Below are 17,230 nucleotides of genomic sequence, written 5' to 3'. Positions count from 1 at the left end.
TTCTCTAATGTCTTGTGTATTAAAAACTTTGGAAAGAATTATCAAACTCAGATTAGAATGGTGGTTAGAAAATAATAACATCCTCCCCCAATCCCAGTTTGGTTTTCGGCGAGGTAAAGGTACTCTCGACTGTGCAGCCAATCTTGCAACGGAAATTCAGTTGGCTTTTTCAGAAAACCATTTTTCAGCTGCCTTATTTTTAGATATCTCTAGTGCTTATGAAAGCGTGCTGTTGGATTGTTTATATGAAAAGTTAACATACATCCATATACCACCACAATTTGCATTTGTTCTTATTAATATGTTCCTCAGACGACAGATCTTTATAAAATGCAATACAAATACTCTAGGTCCTAGAGAGGTTAACTCGGGTCTACCACAGGGGTCGGTGTTGAGCCCGCTGCTATTTAATATCTATACCCTCGATGTTCACAACCTTGGTATGAACGCAAGAATTTTACAATATGCTGACGATTTTTCTATATACACTACTCATAAAAACTACTCTCAATGTGTTAGTAATCTTAAGTATATAGTGCATTGCTGCTTTAAATACTTTCCTGAACAGGGATTTGAAATATCACCTCATAAATCTGCTATTGTATTTTTCACCAGACACCAATTGCCAGAACTTAATAGCCTTACAATTCAAAATCACACTATACCTGTTTGCAAAACATACACATATTTGGGTATCACATTTGATTGCAAACTGACCTGGTCCGATCACATATCAAGATGCATTAAGAAAAGTGAAAAAAGTCTTAATATCCTAAGAGCAATTAACAGATATCATTGGGGCGCTGACCCTAACATTAACTTGATTTTCTACCGAGCGTACACTCGATCTATCCTAGATTATGGTTGTTTCTTGTATGGATCAGCCACTAATTCCAGACTTTCACAAATAGATAGGGTACAGTTCAAGGCTCTACGCATTGTTCTTGGTGCATTTAAATCCACTCCCACAGCTGCTCTCCTTGCAGAGTGTGGCGAACCCCCCATGCAACTTCGGCGACAGTTACTAGCTGAAAAATTCGTCGTTAAACAAAAACGATTTACACACAACGACCTTATTAAAAATTTAGGCATCTTAACTGCATATAGCTACACTAATAAATACTGGCACAACAGAAACTGTCCCCCTCTAGCTGATGCATTTGCAACAGTCTCAAACATCGAACTACGTGATGATTCTGGTTTGCCGTTCTTCACGGCTAAATTCGATATATGTCTTACACAACCAAATATTATTTTTCCAGAATATAATGATAACCCAGCAATTAATAACATATCTATGCAAATAGAATTAGAGAAATTAGGTAATGTACATAAATTTTTTACAGACGGATCCAAATCCCCTACTGGAACAGGATGTGCAGTGTACAGGGAAAACACAAACGAAAGTTTGTTGTTTAAACTAAACAAAAACTCTACAATCTTTACAGCAGAGGCACTTGCTATATTTAAGGCTTTGGATTGGGCAAACAATTCACTGCTACCCTTGTCAAACTTGGCTATAATATCGGATTCGAAATCTGTTTTATCAGCTCTGGTGTACCCGGTTACCTCCATATACAATAACTCAATAATCGTGGAAATCTTGACAACCTTAAGAGCCTTAGATTATAAACAGATAAATACATTCTTCATATGGGCCAAAGGGCATTCCTCCATAACGGGAAACGAAACAGCTGACAAACTGGCAAAAAGAGCTATCACTGATGGCAAACAAGCCCCCGAATTAACGCTACAAGACGCATTATCTATATGTAAGCAAAACTTAAGAACTAAATGGGCAGACAAATGGACAACAATTAGATCTAACAATGCATTTCAGTACTGCACGCTTTTTCCAACACTTCCTTCTACAAAGCTTGCTAAAAGAAGCCATCCCAATAGAAAAATTAACACCAAATACATTAGGTGCCTCTTCGGACACGGAGCAGTCAACTCCAAGCTTTATAAGATGAAATTGGCCACATCCCCCCTCTGTGACTGCAGTGACAGTTTTGACGACTTTAATCACTGGATTTTTCAATGCAGTCATAATTCTAATGCCACCTCTTACCTTATTACGGAACTAACTAAACTAAAAATCCCGTTTCCTCAAAATTATCTTTCCATTATGCTGGAGTGCATCCATAATCCCGAAGTAAGAGCTATTTTTTGTAACTTTTTGGGTCGTACGAGGAGACGCTTATAATTTCCTCAACTTTTAGGTCTGTATCAACCAATCCAAATTGTATTCAGTTAAGTATTAAATATATATGTATAGATTTGTAAAAACTGTATTTGTACCAAATAATTGTATTCAGTTACTGTATTTATATGTACAGATTTGTAAAAATTGTATTTGTACCAAATTGTGTTCAGTTATATGTATAGACTTTTAAATGTTATAAATTTTCGTGGCAAAACGGGTTCTTCCCAAAGCCAATAAACAAAAAAAAAAAAAAAAAATTTTATGTAATAAACAACTCACACAAAACATAAATCAAAACAATATACAACTGATGTAACAGTTTTTAGGTTCTATCGACAGTATTTTAAGCCAAGAAGTTTTTAGTAACACATTCCTAATTGCAGATTGTGACGCGCAGTTATTAATACTATAATTTTCATACTAATTTTCATTAATATGCATCAAGAATTCCCTACTTTGTTTACACTCGTAGTTAAACTAGGTGATTTATAAATGTTAAAGGTGCTATTGTTTGCGATTATTTGATTGGCCCACATTTTTTTGACGGTTGAGGTTTTTACACGACGGTGCTCCAGTTCTTCCACAATTGATTTTTTCATGTGGGTCTATATAAAAAACCTTGTATACCAGAAGCATCCAACAACGCCTGATGATATGAAAAATAGAATAAGAGGAGCTTTTAATAATATTAACTTACAAAAATGTTAAGAAATGTGGCTCTGTCATTTGAATATCGGTTACAAAATTGCATAGACGTTGAGCAAGGACATTTTCAACATTTACTTTAGACTTATATCCTTAACATCAAATTAATTGGTACATTCATTAAATATTGTTATGGTTTATATATTTTGTTAGAAATTCATTGAATGTAAATATTTGTTCTATTATTACACAATACTTATTTGTTAAGCTATTTCTACTTATTAAAAATTAAATGTATTTCCGGCAAATGAAGAAAACTATAAATATCTCAGAAACTAAGAAGTTTAGGTATAGGAGATGCTATATAAAAATGAAAGAGTATCATAAATACAACATTCCTAAAAAATAAAATTTAGGGTGATCTATTTAAAAAAATTGAGAAAATCGTAATTTTGTTTTGTAGTTTAAAAGTGCTAATAACATTGAATGTTTTACTAAAAACTTCTTGGCTTAAAATACTGTTCACATAACAATCTAAAAACTGTTACATCAGTTTATTATACATCAGTATATTGTTTTGATTTATGATATTTGTGAGGTATTTAATGAATAAAAATAATTTTGTTATATTATTATATACAAGACAAATGTTTTTTGTAGGAACTATAGGATTCTTGTCTATTAGGGAAATATGATAATTTCTTAATATCACACTTATTGGTACATTCAATGCATATATTTATGGTTTATATTTTGTGTTAGTTATTTAATGAATAAAAATAATTTTGTTTAATTATCACTCAATACTAACTTATTTCTACTAGAAAAAATGAATGTATTCCCGAAATTTGAAGACAACTTAAAATATCTCGGAAAGTAATGAGTTTAGGTATAGGGAATGCTATATAAAAATGAAAGAGTATCACAAATACAAAATTAAAAAAAAAATAAAATATAGGGTAATCCATTTAAAAAATTAAGATAATCGTAATTTGGTGTTGTAGTTCACCCTGTATACAAATAGTTGTCAATGATTTCAATTTAACCTAACTTAAAAACTACAGTATATTGTTAATCTTATTATGTAAAACAAATTATTGTTTACGAATTACTTCTTTATATACATGGTGTTAATCTCATAGGGATTTCGAAATAAAAATGGTCATAACTTGTTAAATACTCTGTATAGTAATGCAAAACCCTATATTATATGAACAAGAATTATGAGAGGAATATAAATATGAAAAAATATATAGGGTGTCCCATTTAAAAAATTATATGTTTGATATACCACGCAGTTATTGATCACCCTGTAGAAATGGACATATTTTCCAAGCCTAGAGAATATCATTGCATACATTTTTTCTAAATAACTTTTTTCGATATTCTATACCATAATGGAATTATCGACCGATCCCGCACTAAAAACTCACCCTGTATATCACTGTAGAGTTTTAAAAATTCTGCAAAATGACACCTCCCCAGCATTCTAGCTTAATTAGGACAGCTTCTACAACCATTCCAATAAAGTAGGGTCGCGGCGCACATACGTTGATTTTAAATAATTAGCCGGCCAACAGTCCAATTTCAAAAGTGACGTTAAAAATTTAAAACACATCCTAGGGACGCATTATAGTTTGGCTTAACAAAAACTTACTATCCCTGCTCCAGAACTATTCACCGCGCACGTGTGCACGTGCGAATGCGCGTGCAAGTAGCTGTTAGTGAATTTTTGTTCTCTTAGCTTAGTAGTCAACTTTTTAAACATTGTGACATTTTGTAATACATATACTATACATAGGGTTACCATAATTTATTAAGGCCAAATCCGAACAGGGGTAGTCCAAGGGGTTGTAAAAAATGTAAAATGTGAATTTGACTGCGTTGCTACCTCTACATTGTACGTATATGCGAAATGCATATGGCAGCATTAAAAGTACAGCTGTTTCGCTACAATATGCAACTAACATTGAAAATCTCTGCCAGTTTAAAATACATATACCTATGTTTTAACATACTTTAGACCTAAGGTGCTGCGCAGAATGAAATTTCCCACCGTTGGGCCTAGTATTTACCATTTTTTTAGTAAAGCAAAAAAAATCCGGACATTTCTCATATCTGGACCCCAATCCGGACATGTCTTTCAAATCCGGACTGTCCAGACGAAATCCGGACGTATGGTAACCCTAACTATACACCTTATTTTTCAAAGTGATTGTGATGGAATCGAATAATTCAGGTAAGAATGAATATTTCTTAAAATATTTATAGAAAGTTTACTGTTATTTTATATTATTTTTAGCAAGTCAAAACCAAGCCGTTTTATAGTGACATTTTTGTTTAATTTGTATGTTTATCAGACATTTAGTTATATTATCGCCTCCGATCGAGCAATACTATTTATTTTATGGCATACTGCATATATTTGGCTAATTAATGGCATATAATTTAGCTGCGGATGCCCGAAATATAGGGGGTTTTAATTTTGCTATATAGGATGACGTCACAAAAATAAAAGTACCTACTTATTTGTTTTAATTATAATAAGTTACGATTTTTTTTGTTTTAGCTAAATCTGGTGACTACTCTGGCGTAAAGATAGTGCTCCGTAAATATCTTTGCGACCAAATGGACCTACAAGATTTTCCTAATCTAGAGGACAAATTAAAATATTTGGAAATTCACTTATTGAACTGTTACATCTGATAATTCAATCAATTTAAAACAAAGATTTAGAGATTTTAAAACGGCGATGATAGAGAAATGGTTAAAGACTCACGAAAAGATGCGGTATTTCTACAAGCAAGTAAATATTGGTTAGAGGGAACATTTAAAACTGGTAGAAAACAAATACACGGAACCAGGTCTGCTTTCTAAATTATTTGAGGACTCCAGTGAAAGGATGAAAAGAAGAAAAAGAGAAGACATGCGTTCTTTGCTTGATGGTGAAATTATCGTTAATGCATCACAGACATTACAGGCTCGTGGAAAAAGGAGTTCTTCAAAAATACCAAAAGAGATCTTAGAGATCCCAGCTAGTGCAAGGAAATACAGAGATGCGTACAGAAAATTAAACTTCTTTTAACTTCTGACCCACTATTAAAAATTTTAAGCAGCAAGAAACGTGTACAGAAAAGGATTAAAGCAGGGTCATTTTGCTCTGAATCAATTCAAATGCTGTTACCTACCGGGTGACCCCAAATACTGAGTCCGATATGTCAGATACCGACTGAGGTATTAGTAAAAACCTGCATATTTTGTATTAATTTTAAATTTTGATTTTTCCTATGAAAAATATAAGTCAATTTTTAAAAAACAATATTTTTCTTTTATTTGTACCAGTTTTAGTTAAAAATATGCTGTAAAATAATTTTGGCCGCGTAAATCCATTAAATCGATCTATGTGCGGCGTTCTGAATTTTTTTGGAAAATTTTACATAACCACATTTCGGAAACGGCTCGAGATAAAAATTTAAAATTTTGTATTTTTCTTCTCCCAATCATCCACTATGAGTACTCTAAATTTTAACAAAAACTAAAGAGGTCAGGAAAAAAATTAATTCAAATTGTGTTGATTTGACCTGGAATAGCTCATTAGTATAATATGATTTATGGATTACCGTCGAAGGCCGACATAAATAATAAATAAAAAATAATTTTATTTCAAGAAAAAATCAGTTTACATGCAAAAAACTTAGATGCTAAGTACACGATGAACATATTGTTTGTGTGTGTACTTATTCTATTTATTATAATCAATAAAATTAATCTAATGGAGGTAACTGATTATTAAGAAAACAAGAGAAAATTCACTTAACCTAATAAAGATTTACAAAAGACTATGTCTATGTTCTATAAAGTTTTACATTATTACTAGAATATGTTATTTATTTTTATATTTTTTATCCAGCTAGAAAGTGATTTCTTTATCTTAATAAATTTTTTATTTTTAAATTCTTGAGGTAAAGAGTTAAATATTTTTGGAGCTGTGAAGAGTAAGCTTTTTTGAACAGCCGTGTAATATATTGGTGTAGTAGTCGTTAACATATTGTTAGTAGTAAATCTAGTTAGAAATTGATGGTTTGAGCTGGGTTTTGGTAACTTATTATTACAATAGAGTCTGACAATGGTTTTAATATAAAGTTGAAAAATCTGCATTACATTTGCTTCTATAAACAAATCTTCTGAAGAAAAACATTTCTTTTTAAATAAAATGATTTTTAAAATTGTTTTTTGTGTTATTATTAAGGGGGATAGAACGTTAGAATAACCTGCACCCCAGGTACATATTCCATATGTTAGGATAGATTCGACTAGGGCTTTATATATATTTATGATAGTATCCTTTGTTAAACATTTTCTTAAAATGTAAAATTTGTACATAATTTTTCTTAATTTACCACAAATATATTCAATGTGAGGTTCCCACTTCATGTGTTTGTCAAAAAATACTCCTAAGTATTTAATTTTATCAACAACTTTAATAGTTTGACAATCACATTTTTTGTGATCCTTACATGTGTATTTATGTACTTTAAGAGCTAAAATTTCTGGTGACGTGGCTTCATTCATTGTGAAGCACATAAAGTGGGACTTCTCGATATTCATTGAAAGCAGACTGACATCAAACCAACTTTTAATTTTTGCCATGATTTCCTCTGCTATGGTAAGAGTTTTTTCCCAAGTGCTCTCACAAACAACAATGGCTGTGTCATCTGCATAGCATATAATATTAGCCTCTTTGAGAACTGAAAATAAAAAGTCCATGTATAACACAAAAAGCACTGGACCCAAAACCGTCCCCTGTGGCACACCGTACGTTACTGGAGCTGATTCACTTAAAGTTTCATTTATTTTGACCTTCTGGGAGCGATTTTCCAAATAAGATTTGAACAAATTATAAGGAAGACCTCTTATTCCCTTTTTCTTAAGTCGCTCCAGCAATATACGGTGTGACACAGTGTCGAAGGCCTTGGCCAGATCAATAAAAATGACCATACACTTCTTTTTATTGTTGAAACTATTAATAATTTGATCTGAAAGTTTAATTAAGGCATCTTCTGTGCCATAGTTTTCTTTAAAGCCATATTGGTTTGATGATAATAAACTATGCTTCTCCAGGTAATTACATAATCTTAACTTAATGCATTTTTCTATGATTTTACTTATGTTGTTTGTGAGGGCAATTGGACGATAATTGCTAACTATATCTTTTGGACCACTTTTGTGAATAGGGACAATTATTGTTTCTTTCAGTGCGTCCGGAAAGATGCCTTGCTCAAAGATAAGATTTACTAAGTATAATAAAGGTTTAATGAGAAATTTACTGTAGCACTTAATTATATTATTTGAGATACCATTACCTATGTTTGAGTCACTGTTTTTTAATGTGTTTATAATTTTTTCCATTTCACCACTCGAAAAAGGTTTTAAAAACAGGCTATTATTTATATTTCCTTGCTCTATTAAAGAATTTACAATGTGATCTGGTGGTTTTTTTATTTTTGAGGCTAACGTCTCTCCCACATAACTAAAGTAGCTATTGAATTTTTCTGCTATTTTCCTGTCATCCTCAATCAAACTCCCATCCTTACTTACTATATTAGAAATACTAGGTCTATTGCAGTTTTCATTTGTGGCATATTTTATAGTTTTCCAGATTTCCTTAGCATTCTTACAGTTTTTATCAAATAGATTTTTAAAATAGTTTTCTTTTGCCCTACCTAAAGTTTTGCTTAAAATATTTCTATATACTATATATTCTTTTTTGAAATTTTCATTAAATGGGTTTTTAGCACAAAGTTTATTTAGATTGTCTCGTTGCCGAATAGAGTTCAACATGATAAAAAAAAGAAGATGAATCTGATGTTTTTTCTAGTGACATTATTGGGCGTGACTCTGTCGTTTCAGTGTACTCCTCCTAGTTTAAAAACAGGGTATACTAAATTATTGAAATAAAGTTACATACCTAGCATTTCATTGGTAATATAGGCAAAGCCTCCTTCCCACATAGTTAACCCTGTATTATTGACTATCTTGGGCTTTTGATCATTAACTGGAAAAATAATAATATTCAATGTAATCGGTACACTAGTTTTCTTTGTATCCGTTTCCCCAACAACTGTTAATTGATCCCTGGTACTCTCGGTGCCGTCGTGTAGGTACTGAACCGCACCCGCCTGTATATCTTTGACAGAAAAGCTTTTTGATGTTATGCATCGTTTGTGTACTTGTATACAGCCATATTCAACATTTCCTTTAATGGAATACGAGGTAACTTTCGACTTATAGTAATCAGTCAGTACAAATAGTTGGGCAGAAGATAAAACGCCTATTCCACCTTCATTAACAATAAGATCACTAGTACCTAAAAACAGTCTTTCTGGAATTATCTCTATATTAAACTGAAAATTACTATTCCAAACAACTCCATTAGTTATATTAAATATAATTTTATCTTTGGTTTGGTTCGTTGTAGATTGGACATATAATATTTTATTCTCGTTCACTAAGTCTTGAGTAAAAGTTAAGATATTAACGGACTCTTCAGCGTTTTTGACGTCTGACAGAATAGTTATATAGCCGTACTCAGGCATCTGGACAATATAATAAGTAATTACTGAAGGTGGGACATTTCTCTGAGTTACCTGAAACATTAAAATAACTCAAAACTGATCTGACGATGATGAAAACCGGTACTTACTTCTAAAAACTTCTTTGTAATCAGCACACTTGTAGATTCTTCCACAGAAATCTTATTAAGTGTTTTTATTTCTAAGGGTTCCCAATAATTTGATGGTAGTATCCAAATTCCAAGTTGGGCGATATTAACTGCATCTTTGCACGTAACTTTCATACCAACTTCATCTGCATTCACCCCCAAATGTTCATTCAAATAGCTTACATAACCCTTGTTTATATCATCTTGCGTAAAATTCTTCACCACCTGAAAAAAATTAAAAAAAATTAAAATTTCGATTAATACATTATATACTACTGGTAACAACAACCAAGGAAGCACTAAATACAATCAGGAATCAGGTAAAATCAGGAAAATTTGATCTGAAAGTAAAATTAAAATTAAAGAAATTAAAGAAGGAATATTAGGATTTAGGAATTACAAGTTTGTCACTTATATAATCTGCAGGTTCAGCGTGGAAAAAACTAACGGAAGACAAAGATAAATGGAGACAAATTTCATGATCTGAATAGATACATATCGATACCTTAGAACACAATTGTGCTATGTCCTCGGAGTACTCAAAGGGCATAGCACAATTGTGTTCTCTCGTATCGATATATACCTTGCATCTTACAATAAAATACAAAAGGCGAAAGAAGAATAGTAAAAAGAACAATGCGCAGAAATAGAACAATACCAGAAAAGACATGGCACTGAACAACTCCAACTACTACTAAACAAGACAAGCAGTTTCTGTGAAAAATATGGACTAAGAATGAATATAAAGTCTAAATACACTTGCGATTGATATTCAAGTTAGATGTCTCGAATTTTCTAAACCGGATGTCCGATTTGAGTGATTTTTTTAGTATGTTACAGCCTTATTCTTTATCAATATCGCTATAATAGTATTGTGGCTAGACAGGTAAATTGTCATTGTATACCGGGTGTAACAATCATACTGTGTTTATTCCTCAAAGTTCTGAACACCCTGTGGAATGTTTTAGCATAGATAAAATATTGAAATTAAAACTCAATCGTAGCATTAGGCTTTCTTAACAGTTTCTTTTTTGATTTATTTGTTTATGTTGGATAATAAAAAAGTTAGGCACGTTAACAACTAACCATGTTCTTCATCAATACAGGGTGTTTCTAAATAAGTGCGACAAACTTTAAGAGGTAATTCTGCATGAAAAAATAATGACCATTTGCTTTATAAACGTATGGCCGCAAATTCTTCGGTTTCGAGATACGGGATGTTGAATTTTTTCTTACAAACTGACGATTTATTTATTGCTCTAAAACCGGTTGAGATATGCAAATGAAATTTGGTAGGTGTTAAGAGGTATTTATGCAGCATTTTTTGACATACAATTAAGAATTTTATATTCACCATTGTAGTGCATACGGGATGTATCTAAAATGTTTATACCCGTATGCACGCCAATGGTGAATATACATAGAATTATTAATTGTATATCAAAAAATGCACAATAACTGTCCCTTAAAACCTACCAAATTTCATTTGCATATCTCTACGGGTTTTAGAGCAATAAATAAATCGTCAGTTTGTAAGAAAAACTTCAACATACCGTATCTCGGAAACGAAGCATTTGCGGACATACGATTATAAAACAAACTGTCATTATTTTTTCATGCAGAATAATTACCCCTTAAAGTTTGTCGCACTTATTTAGAAACACCCTGTATTGATGAAGAACATGGCTAGTTATTAACGTGCCTAACTTTTTTAGTATCCGACATAAACAAATAAAACAAAAAAGAAAATGTTAAGAAACCCCAAGGCTACAATTGAGTTTTAATTTCAATATTTTATCAATGCTAAAACATTCCACACGGTGTTCCCAACTTTGAGGAATAAACACAGTATGATTGTTACACCCGGTATACAATGACAATTTACCTGTCTAGCAGCAATATTATTATAGCGATATTGCTAAAGAATAAGGGTATAACATACTAAAAAATTATTTAAATCGGACAACAGGTTTAGAAAATTCGAGACATCTAACTTGAATAATTCATCGAGTGACCCGCTTTTTATGATCGCAAGTGTATATGATAATAACAAACAAAAAAATAATAAAAACAAACATACTCGGACCATACCGATAGAAAGGGTTCATAAATACAAATACCTGGGAACCTGGATTTCAGAAAATAATGATCAAACAACAGAAATAAGGACCAGGATAGAAATAGCAAGAAATGTGTTTGTAAAAATGAAAAAAATTGTCTGCAATAAACACAAAATTTGAAGACTTAAAAGTAAGACACTGAACCAAGAACACATACATAAGCTACAGTCATTTGAAATGTGGTGTTACAGAAGGATGCTGAGAATACGAAATAATAAACACAATCATCATCATCAATGGTGCTACAGCCCTATAAAAGAGCCTCGACCTTCCCAAGTTGCCAGTTTGTTGTGCCTATTTTTCTACCATCCTCATCTACACCATCCTTCCATCTGAGTTTTGGCCTACCCCTATTTCTACGTCTCACAGATTGTGATAAGGATTCTTCTGGGAGGGTTGTTCTGCTGTGATCTTACTAGATGTCCTGCCCATCTTATTCTTTATCTTTATAAGGGATACGACGTGTTTGCCACCAAATATATGTTCATATCTGTGGTGTATCTCGTAGTTGTACCTCCTCCTCCAAACACCATTTTCACAGATGCCACCGAATATTCCTCTCAGGATCCTTCGTTCAAATATAAGCATAAGGATTTCATCTGCCTTGGAGATGGTCCATGTCTTCGATCCATATGTCAACACTGGTTGTATAAGGGTTTTGTATATGGTTATTTTGGCTAAGTTTCTGCTTCTCATATGTCTACTTAGTCCAAAATAGCATTTGTTTGCTAGGATTACCCTTCGCTTGATTTCTTCCGTCATGCCGTTCTCCTTGGTGATCAGGGAGCCTAAGTATGTGAATTTGTCCTCCACTTCAAAGATAGAGTTATCAATCGTTGGGTGTTGATGCCATCATCTTAGTTTTCTCCTCATTTACTTGCAGGCCCATATTTTTGAGACATTTGAGAAGGTGGTATACATTTATTCTAGCTTGCGTACTGTGCGGGCAACTAGATCCATATCATCGGCATATGCCAAAATTTGGGATGATTTATTAAAAATATTTCCTCCGATGTCTATTCGGGCATCTCTGACCGCCTTTTCCAGAGTTATGCTGAAATGGAGACACGCCAGCGCATCTCCCTGTCGTAGCCGAAAATGCGTTCCAAAGGCCTGTGATTGTTCGCGATGTATTTCGACTTAACAACTTTACGCATTGTAGCCTTAACCAATCTTATCAGTTTATCGGGGATGTGGAATTCATCCATGGCTTCATACAATTTATTTCTTAGGATACTACCATAGGAGGCCCATTTAAAATCTACGAAAAGTATAAACACAATAAAAATAAGAAAGTTACAATACTTGGGACACGTAACGAGGGGGCAGGGATATGAAATGCTAAGATTGATAATACAGAGAAAGATAAGAGAAGGAAGGAGTATAGGAGGAAGGAGAGTGTCACAGTTGAAAAATTTAAGGGACTGCAGTTTCAATATAATTGTTCAGAGCAGCGGTAGATAGAGCACGGATTGATCACGGTACTTAAAGAAGTTTTGCGCAAATGTCTTCACTTCTATTTGAATATTCTAATTATTAAAAATGGATATCAAAAAAACAACCCATATATGAGAGATGATAAAGGGCTGTTGCCAAATGAGCCGGAAAAAATAATGGAAAACTGGCAAAACTATTTCACAGAACTGCTAAATAAGAGCGAAGTACAAAAGGAAACAAACCATGAAATTGAAGATGATCAGATAGCAATAGAAATACCCACAGAACAAGAAATAAAGAACGAAATAAAGAGCTTGAAAAATAACAAAAGCCCAGGAATAACAGAAATATCGACCGAAATGATAAAATCAGGAGGGAAAAGATTACAGAGAGAGATATATGACCTGATAAAAAGAATATGGGAAGTAGAAAAAATGCCAGAAGAGTGGACCATAGCAAGGATATGCCCTATACATAAAAAAGGTGATAGAATGCTATGGGAAAACTACAGAGGCATCGCACTATTAGAAATAGTTTACAAAAATCTTGGCACAAAGTATAAGAAAAAGGCTAAGTCAATATTCGGAAAAAATACTGGGAGAATACCAGGCAGGTTTTAGAAACAACAGATCAACGACTGACCAAATATTTGCCTTAAAAGAAATACAGACTACCTGTTACGAACATAAAACAGTATGCTTTGTTCATAGACTTTAAGCAGGCTTACGACACAGTAAATAGACAGCAGATGTACGAACTGATGAAAGAATTGGGGATACCAAGTAAAATTGTCAGGATGATAAAGATGACGATGGAAAACACAACAAACGAAATAGCTTGGAATGGTATACATCCAAAAAGTTTGAAACCAAGGAAGGATTACGACAAGGAGACCCACTATCAACAACGGCATTCAATCTAACATTGGAAGGAATAATCAGGAAAAGCAGAATAAACATGGAAGAAACGATATTTAAAAACGGCCACCAATGCATAGCATTTGCAGATGATCTGACGCTATTAGCAACAAGCAAAAAATAACTACAAAAGTTAATGAAAAACATAATAACAGAAGCCAAAAAATTCGGACTTAAAATAAATGAAGAAAAGACAAAGTATATGATAATGGGAGAGATCCAAAAAGAAAAAGAGAATAACATCATAGTACAGATAGATGGAGAAAAAACATACTCGTTCAAAAGAGCCAAAGAAATTATTTACCTGGGAGCCAAAATAGATGAAAATGGTCATGAAGAAGGGGACATAAAGGCAAGAATAGTTAAAGGAAATAAAAAATATGGAGCATTACGCACATTATTGAAATCCAAATACGTATCAAGAAAAACAAAAATAAGAATTTATAAGACTGTTATCAGACCTACAGTAACATACGCATGCGAAACATGGGTGCTCAAAAAGTCAGAAACAGACCTTTTAGAAAGATGGGAGAGAAAAATGCAAAGAGCAATATATGGAGGTGTGAAAATAGAAGGTCAGTGGAGAAGAAGAACCAATAAAGAATTGGAAGAACTATATCAAGAGCCAACGATCACGACGACGATCAAAGCACAGAGAATACGATACTTGGGGCACATCGAGAGAATGGGAAGTAAACGAATGCCAAAAATGGTACTCTCACGAAGACCAATACAAAAGAGGAGGAAAGGCAGGCCAAGGAAAAGATGAAAGTACAGTGTGTATGAAGACTTGAAGAAAAATAACTTTGAGAGATGGAAAGAACTAGCATTGGACAGGAGGAGATGGAGAGAGGTGGTGAAGGAGTGTATAAAAAGACTGAAGTGTAATTAAATAAAATGTATAAATTTTATAAGTTATATTAAGTTATTTATTATATTATTTATGTAATTAGAAATGTAAACATTTTAGCCCTAGGCCTACAAGGCCTGTTGCGCTAAATAAATATAATTATTAAAAATACCCAGAATATTATTAAAAACTTACCTTAAGCGTTTTGGACAAAACTATCTTCCCAAATATAGGCTTGTTAATAATTTCATATATTACATCTTTATCAAAAGCGTATAAATTCGTTGCATAGGACAGGTGCTCACTAGTTATTGCTACTATTCTTCCTTGCTCCACAATTATTTTCTTCTTCATATTGACGTGTATAAACGGAGCAGAGGCTTGAACTTCTAGGGCACCGTTCAAATGGAATTGGCCATCTGTCACCCATAGTCTTACCTTTCCAAACTCAGGACCTTTATGTTTAAAAATAATTCTGTTATTATCTAAGTCGTCCTGCGAGAATTCTATAACTCTTGTGCTTATATTTGCAATATTATAAAAATATCCATTAGAGGACTCTCTACAGGTGTATATTATTTGGGACTGAGGAGTGTCTAGATCTGCATCTACGTATTTTAGATCCTTTCCAGTGAGTATCTTTTCTCCCCCTACCACAACATGAAAGACCTTATCTACAGTTCTTACAGGACTGTTGTCGTTTTTCAAGAGTATCTTTATATTTAACTGTCCTACATATTGAAAAATTTCTCCTTTTGAAGATAATGCCATGAAAGTAAATGAGTCTGTTCTAGTTTCTGAATTGTCATGAACATAGTAAATAGAACCGCTGTTAATATCTTCAGTAGTAAAAACATTAGTGCCATTGATCCTAAAATCCTTGTCTATCTTCTGTAAGAACCCATGCTTTGGCTTTTCAGTGATATTGAAGGTTACACTACTCAAGAAATCAGCTTGAAATGATAAATGTGACTCATCTACTGCTACCGGAGATCCTTCATCTACTTCCAAGTTATTCAAATGTACAGTCAGTTTGGTAAGGTTATCCTTAGATGGAGTATAAATTATTGTCAAGTTTGCTGTAACATTGTTACATCCAGAAGATATAGCAACGAACGTGAAGCCATCTTTAACTTCGGAATAAGGTTTTTGATATAGTTTGTATCTTACATTATGAGAAATGATGTCTTCTTGGGTGAAGACATCACAAGACTTTAACTTATATTTTGATTCTGCTGAAAACAAATATCCATATCTAGGTGGCTCGGCAATGACATAATGAATAGAAGTTAATGGTTTTGTTGGCTTGGTTTCAAACAGTATGTCATTCGTGGATATTTGTTTTTCCCATTCACCCATCAGGAGCATAGTTTTCAACTTTGATTTTTGTAAGCTGCACCTTGCGAAGATTATGCGAAAGGTGTAGATGACAGTCTTATCCATTGTAACAAACTGAAACAAAAAATCATAATGGTCTTAGTATAAGTTAAATGGAATATTGGTAATACCGAGTGTCCACTTATATTTTCCCCCATTTTAACTGCCTATAACTTCTAAACGGCTTAAGATAGAAAAATGCGGTTTTCGCTGAAATGTTTTATTTTAGTAAAAGTTTTGTCTGAATGTAATGAATTTTTTATATCACTTTCAAATACGAAAAAAATGGCAGAATTTTTGAAAAAAACGTTGTTGACTTTTTTTAATGGAACACCCAGTATATTTTTTTGTAAATTGAAAGAAAAGTCATTCACCTATCCAGCGATATAGTTTTTCAAAATCGGTTGTCAAATCACTGAGTAATTAATTTTTAAAATGAGCGGTGCAACGTGGATATCACATACCTAAATAACATAACTAAGCAAAATGATATTATGTTATGTGATTTCCACATTGCATCTCTCATTTTAAAAATTATTTGCTCAGTTATTTGACAACCGATTTTAAAATTTTTTATATCGCTGGATAGGTTTTTTCTGTTGGACTGTTTTTTCAAGCTACAAAAAATATACTGGGTGTTTCAATAAAAAAGTCAAGAACGTTTTTTATTTCAAAAATCCGCCATTTTTTATTTAAAAGCGATATAAAAAATGGTCATTTACCTAAAAACTTGAAAAAACGGTCATTTACCTATCCAACGATATAAATTTTTTAAAAATCGGTTGTCAAATAACTGAGCCATTAATTTTTAAAATGAGATATGCAATGTGGAAATCACATCAATTCGCTTAGTTATGTTATTTAGGTATGTGATATCCACGTTGCACCTCTCATTTTAAAAATTAATTACTCAGTGATTTGACAACCGATTTTGAAAAACTTTATATCGCTGGATAG

General features: G+C 32.8%; 1 protein-coding gene across 1 annotated transcript in view; it reads right to left on the bottom strand.

Annotated features, from left to right (window-relative positions):
* Positions 1 to 17,230, bottom strand: part of LOC126878629 (chondroitin sulfate proteoglycan 4) — a 114,082-nt gene that overhangs the window by 30,697 nt on the left and 66,155 nt on the right. Inside the window, exons 6-8 of the mRNA XM_050641454.1 lie at positions 15,092 to 16,348; positions 9,555 to 9,797; positions 8,820 to 9,498 (exon numbers count right to left, since the gene is read on the bottom strand). Of these exons, the coding sequence (XP_050497411.1) occupies positions 8,820 to 9,498; positions 9,555 to 9,797; positions 15,092 to 16,348 (2,179 nt within the window). The remainder of the gene's footprint in view (positions 1 to 8,819; positions 9,499 to 9,554; positions 9,798 to 15,091; positions 16,349 to 17,230) is intronic.

This window comes from Diabrotica virgifera, chromosome 10 (assembly GCF_917563875.1).
Source record: "Diabrotica virgifera virgifera chromosome 10, PGI_DIABVI_V3a".
NCBI lineage: Eukaryota > Metazoa > Arthropoda > Insecta > Coleoptera > Chrysomelidae > Diabrotica > Diabrotica virgifera.
The sequence above is the reverse complement of the archived record's forward strand: the minus strand, read 5'-3'. Positions and strand labels throughout refer to the sequence as shown.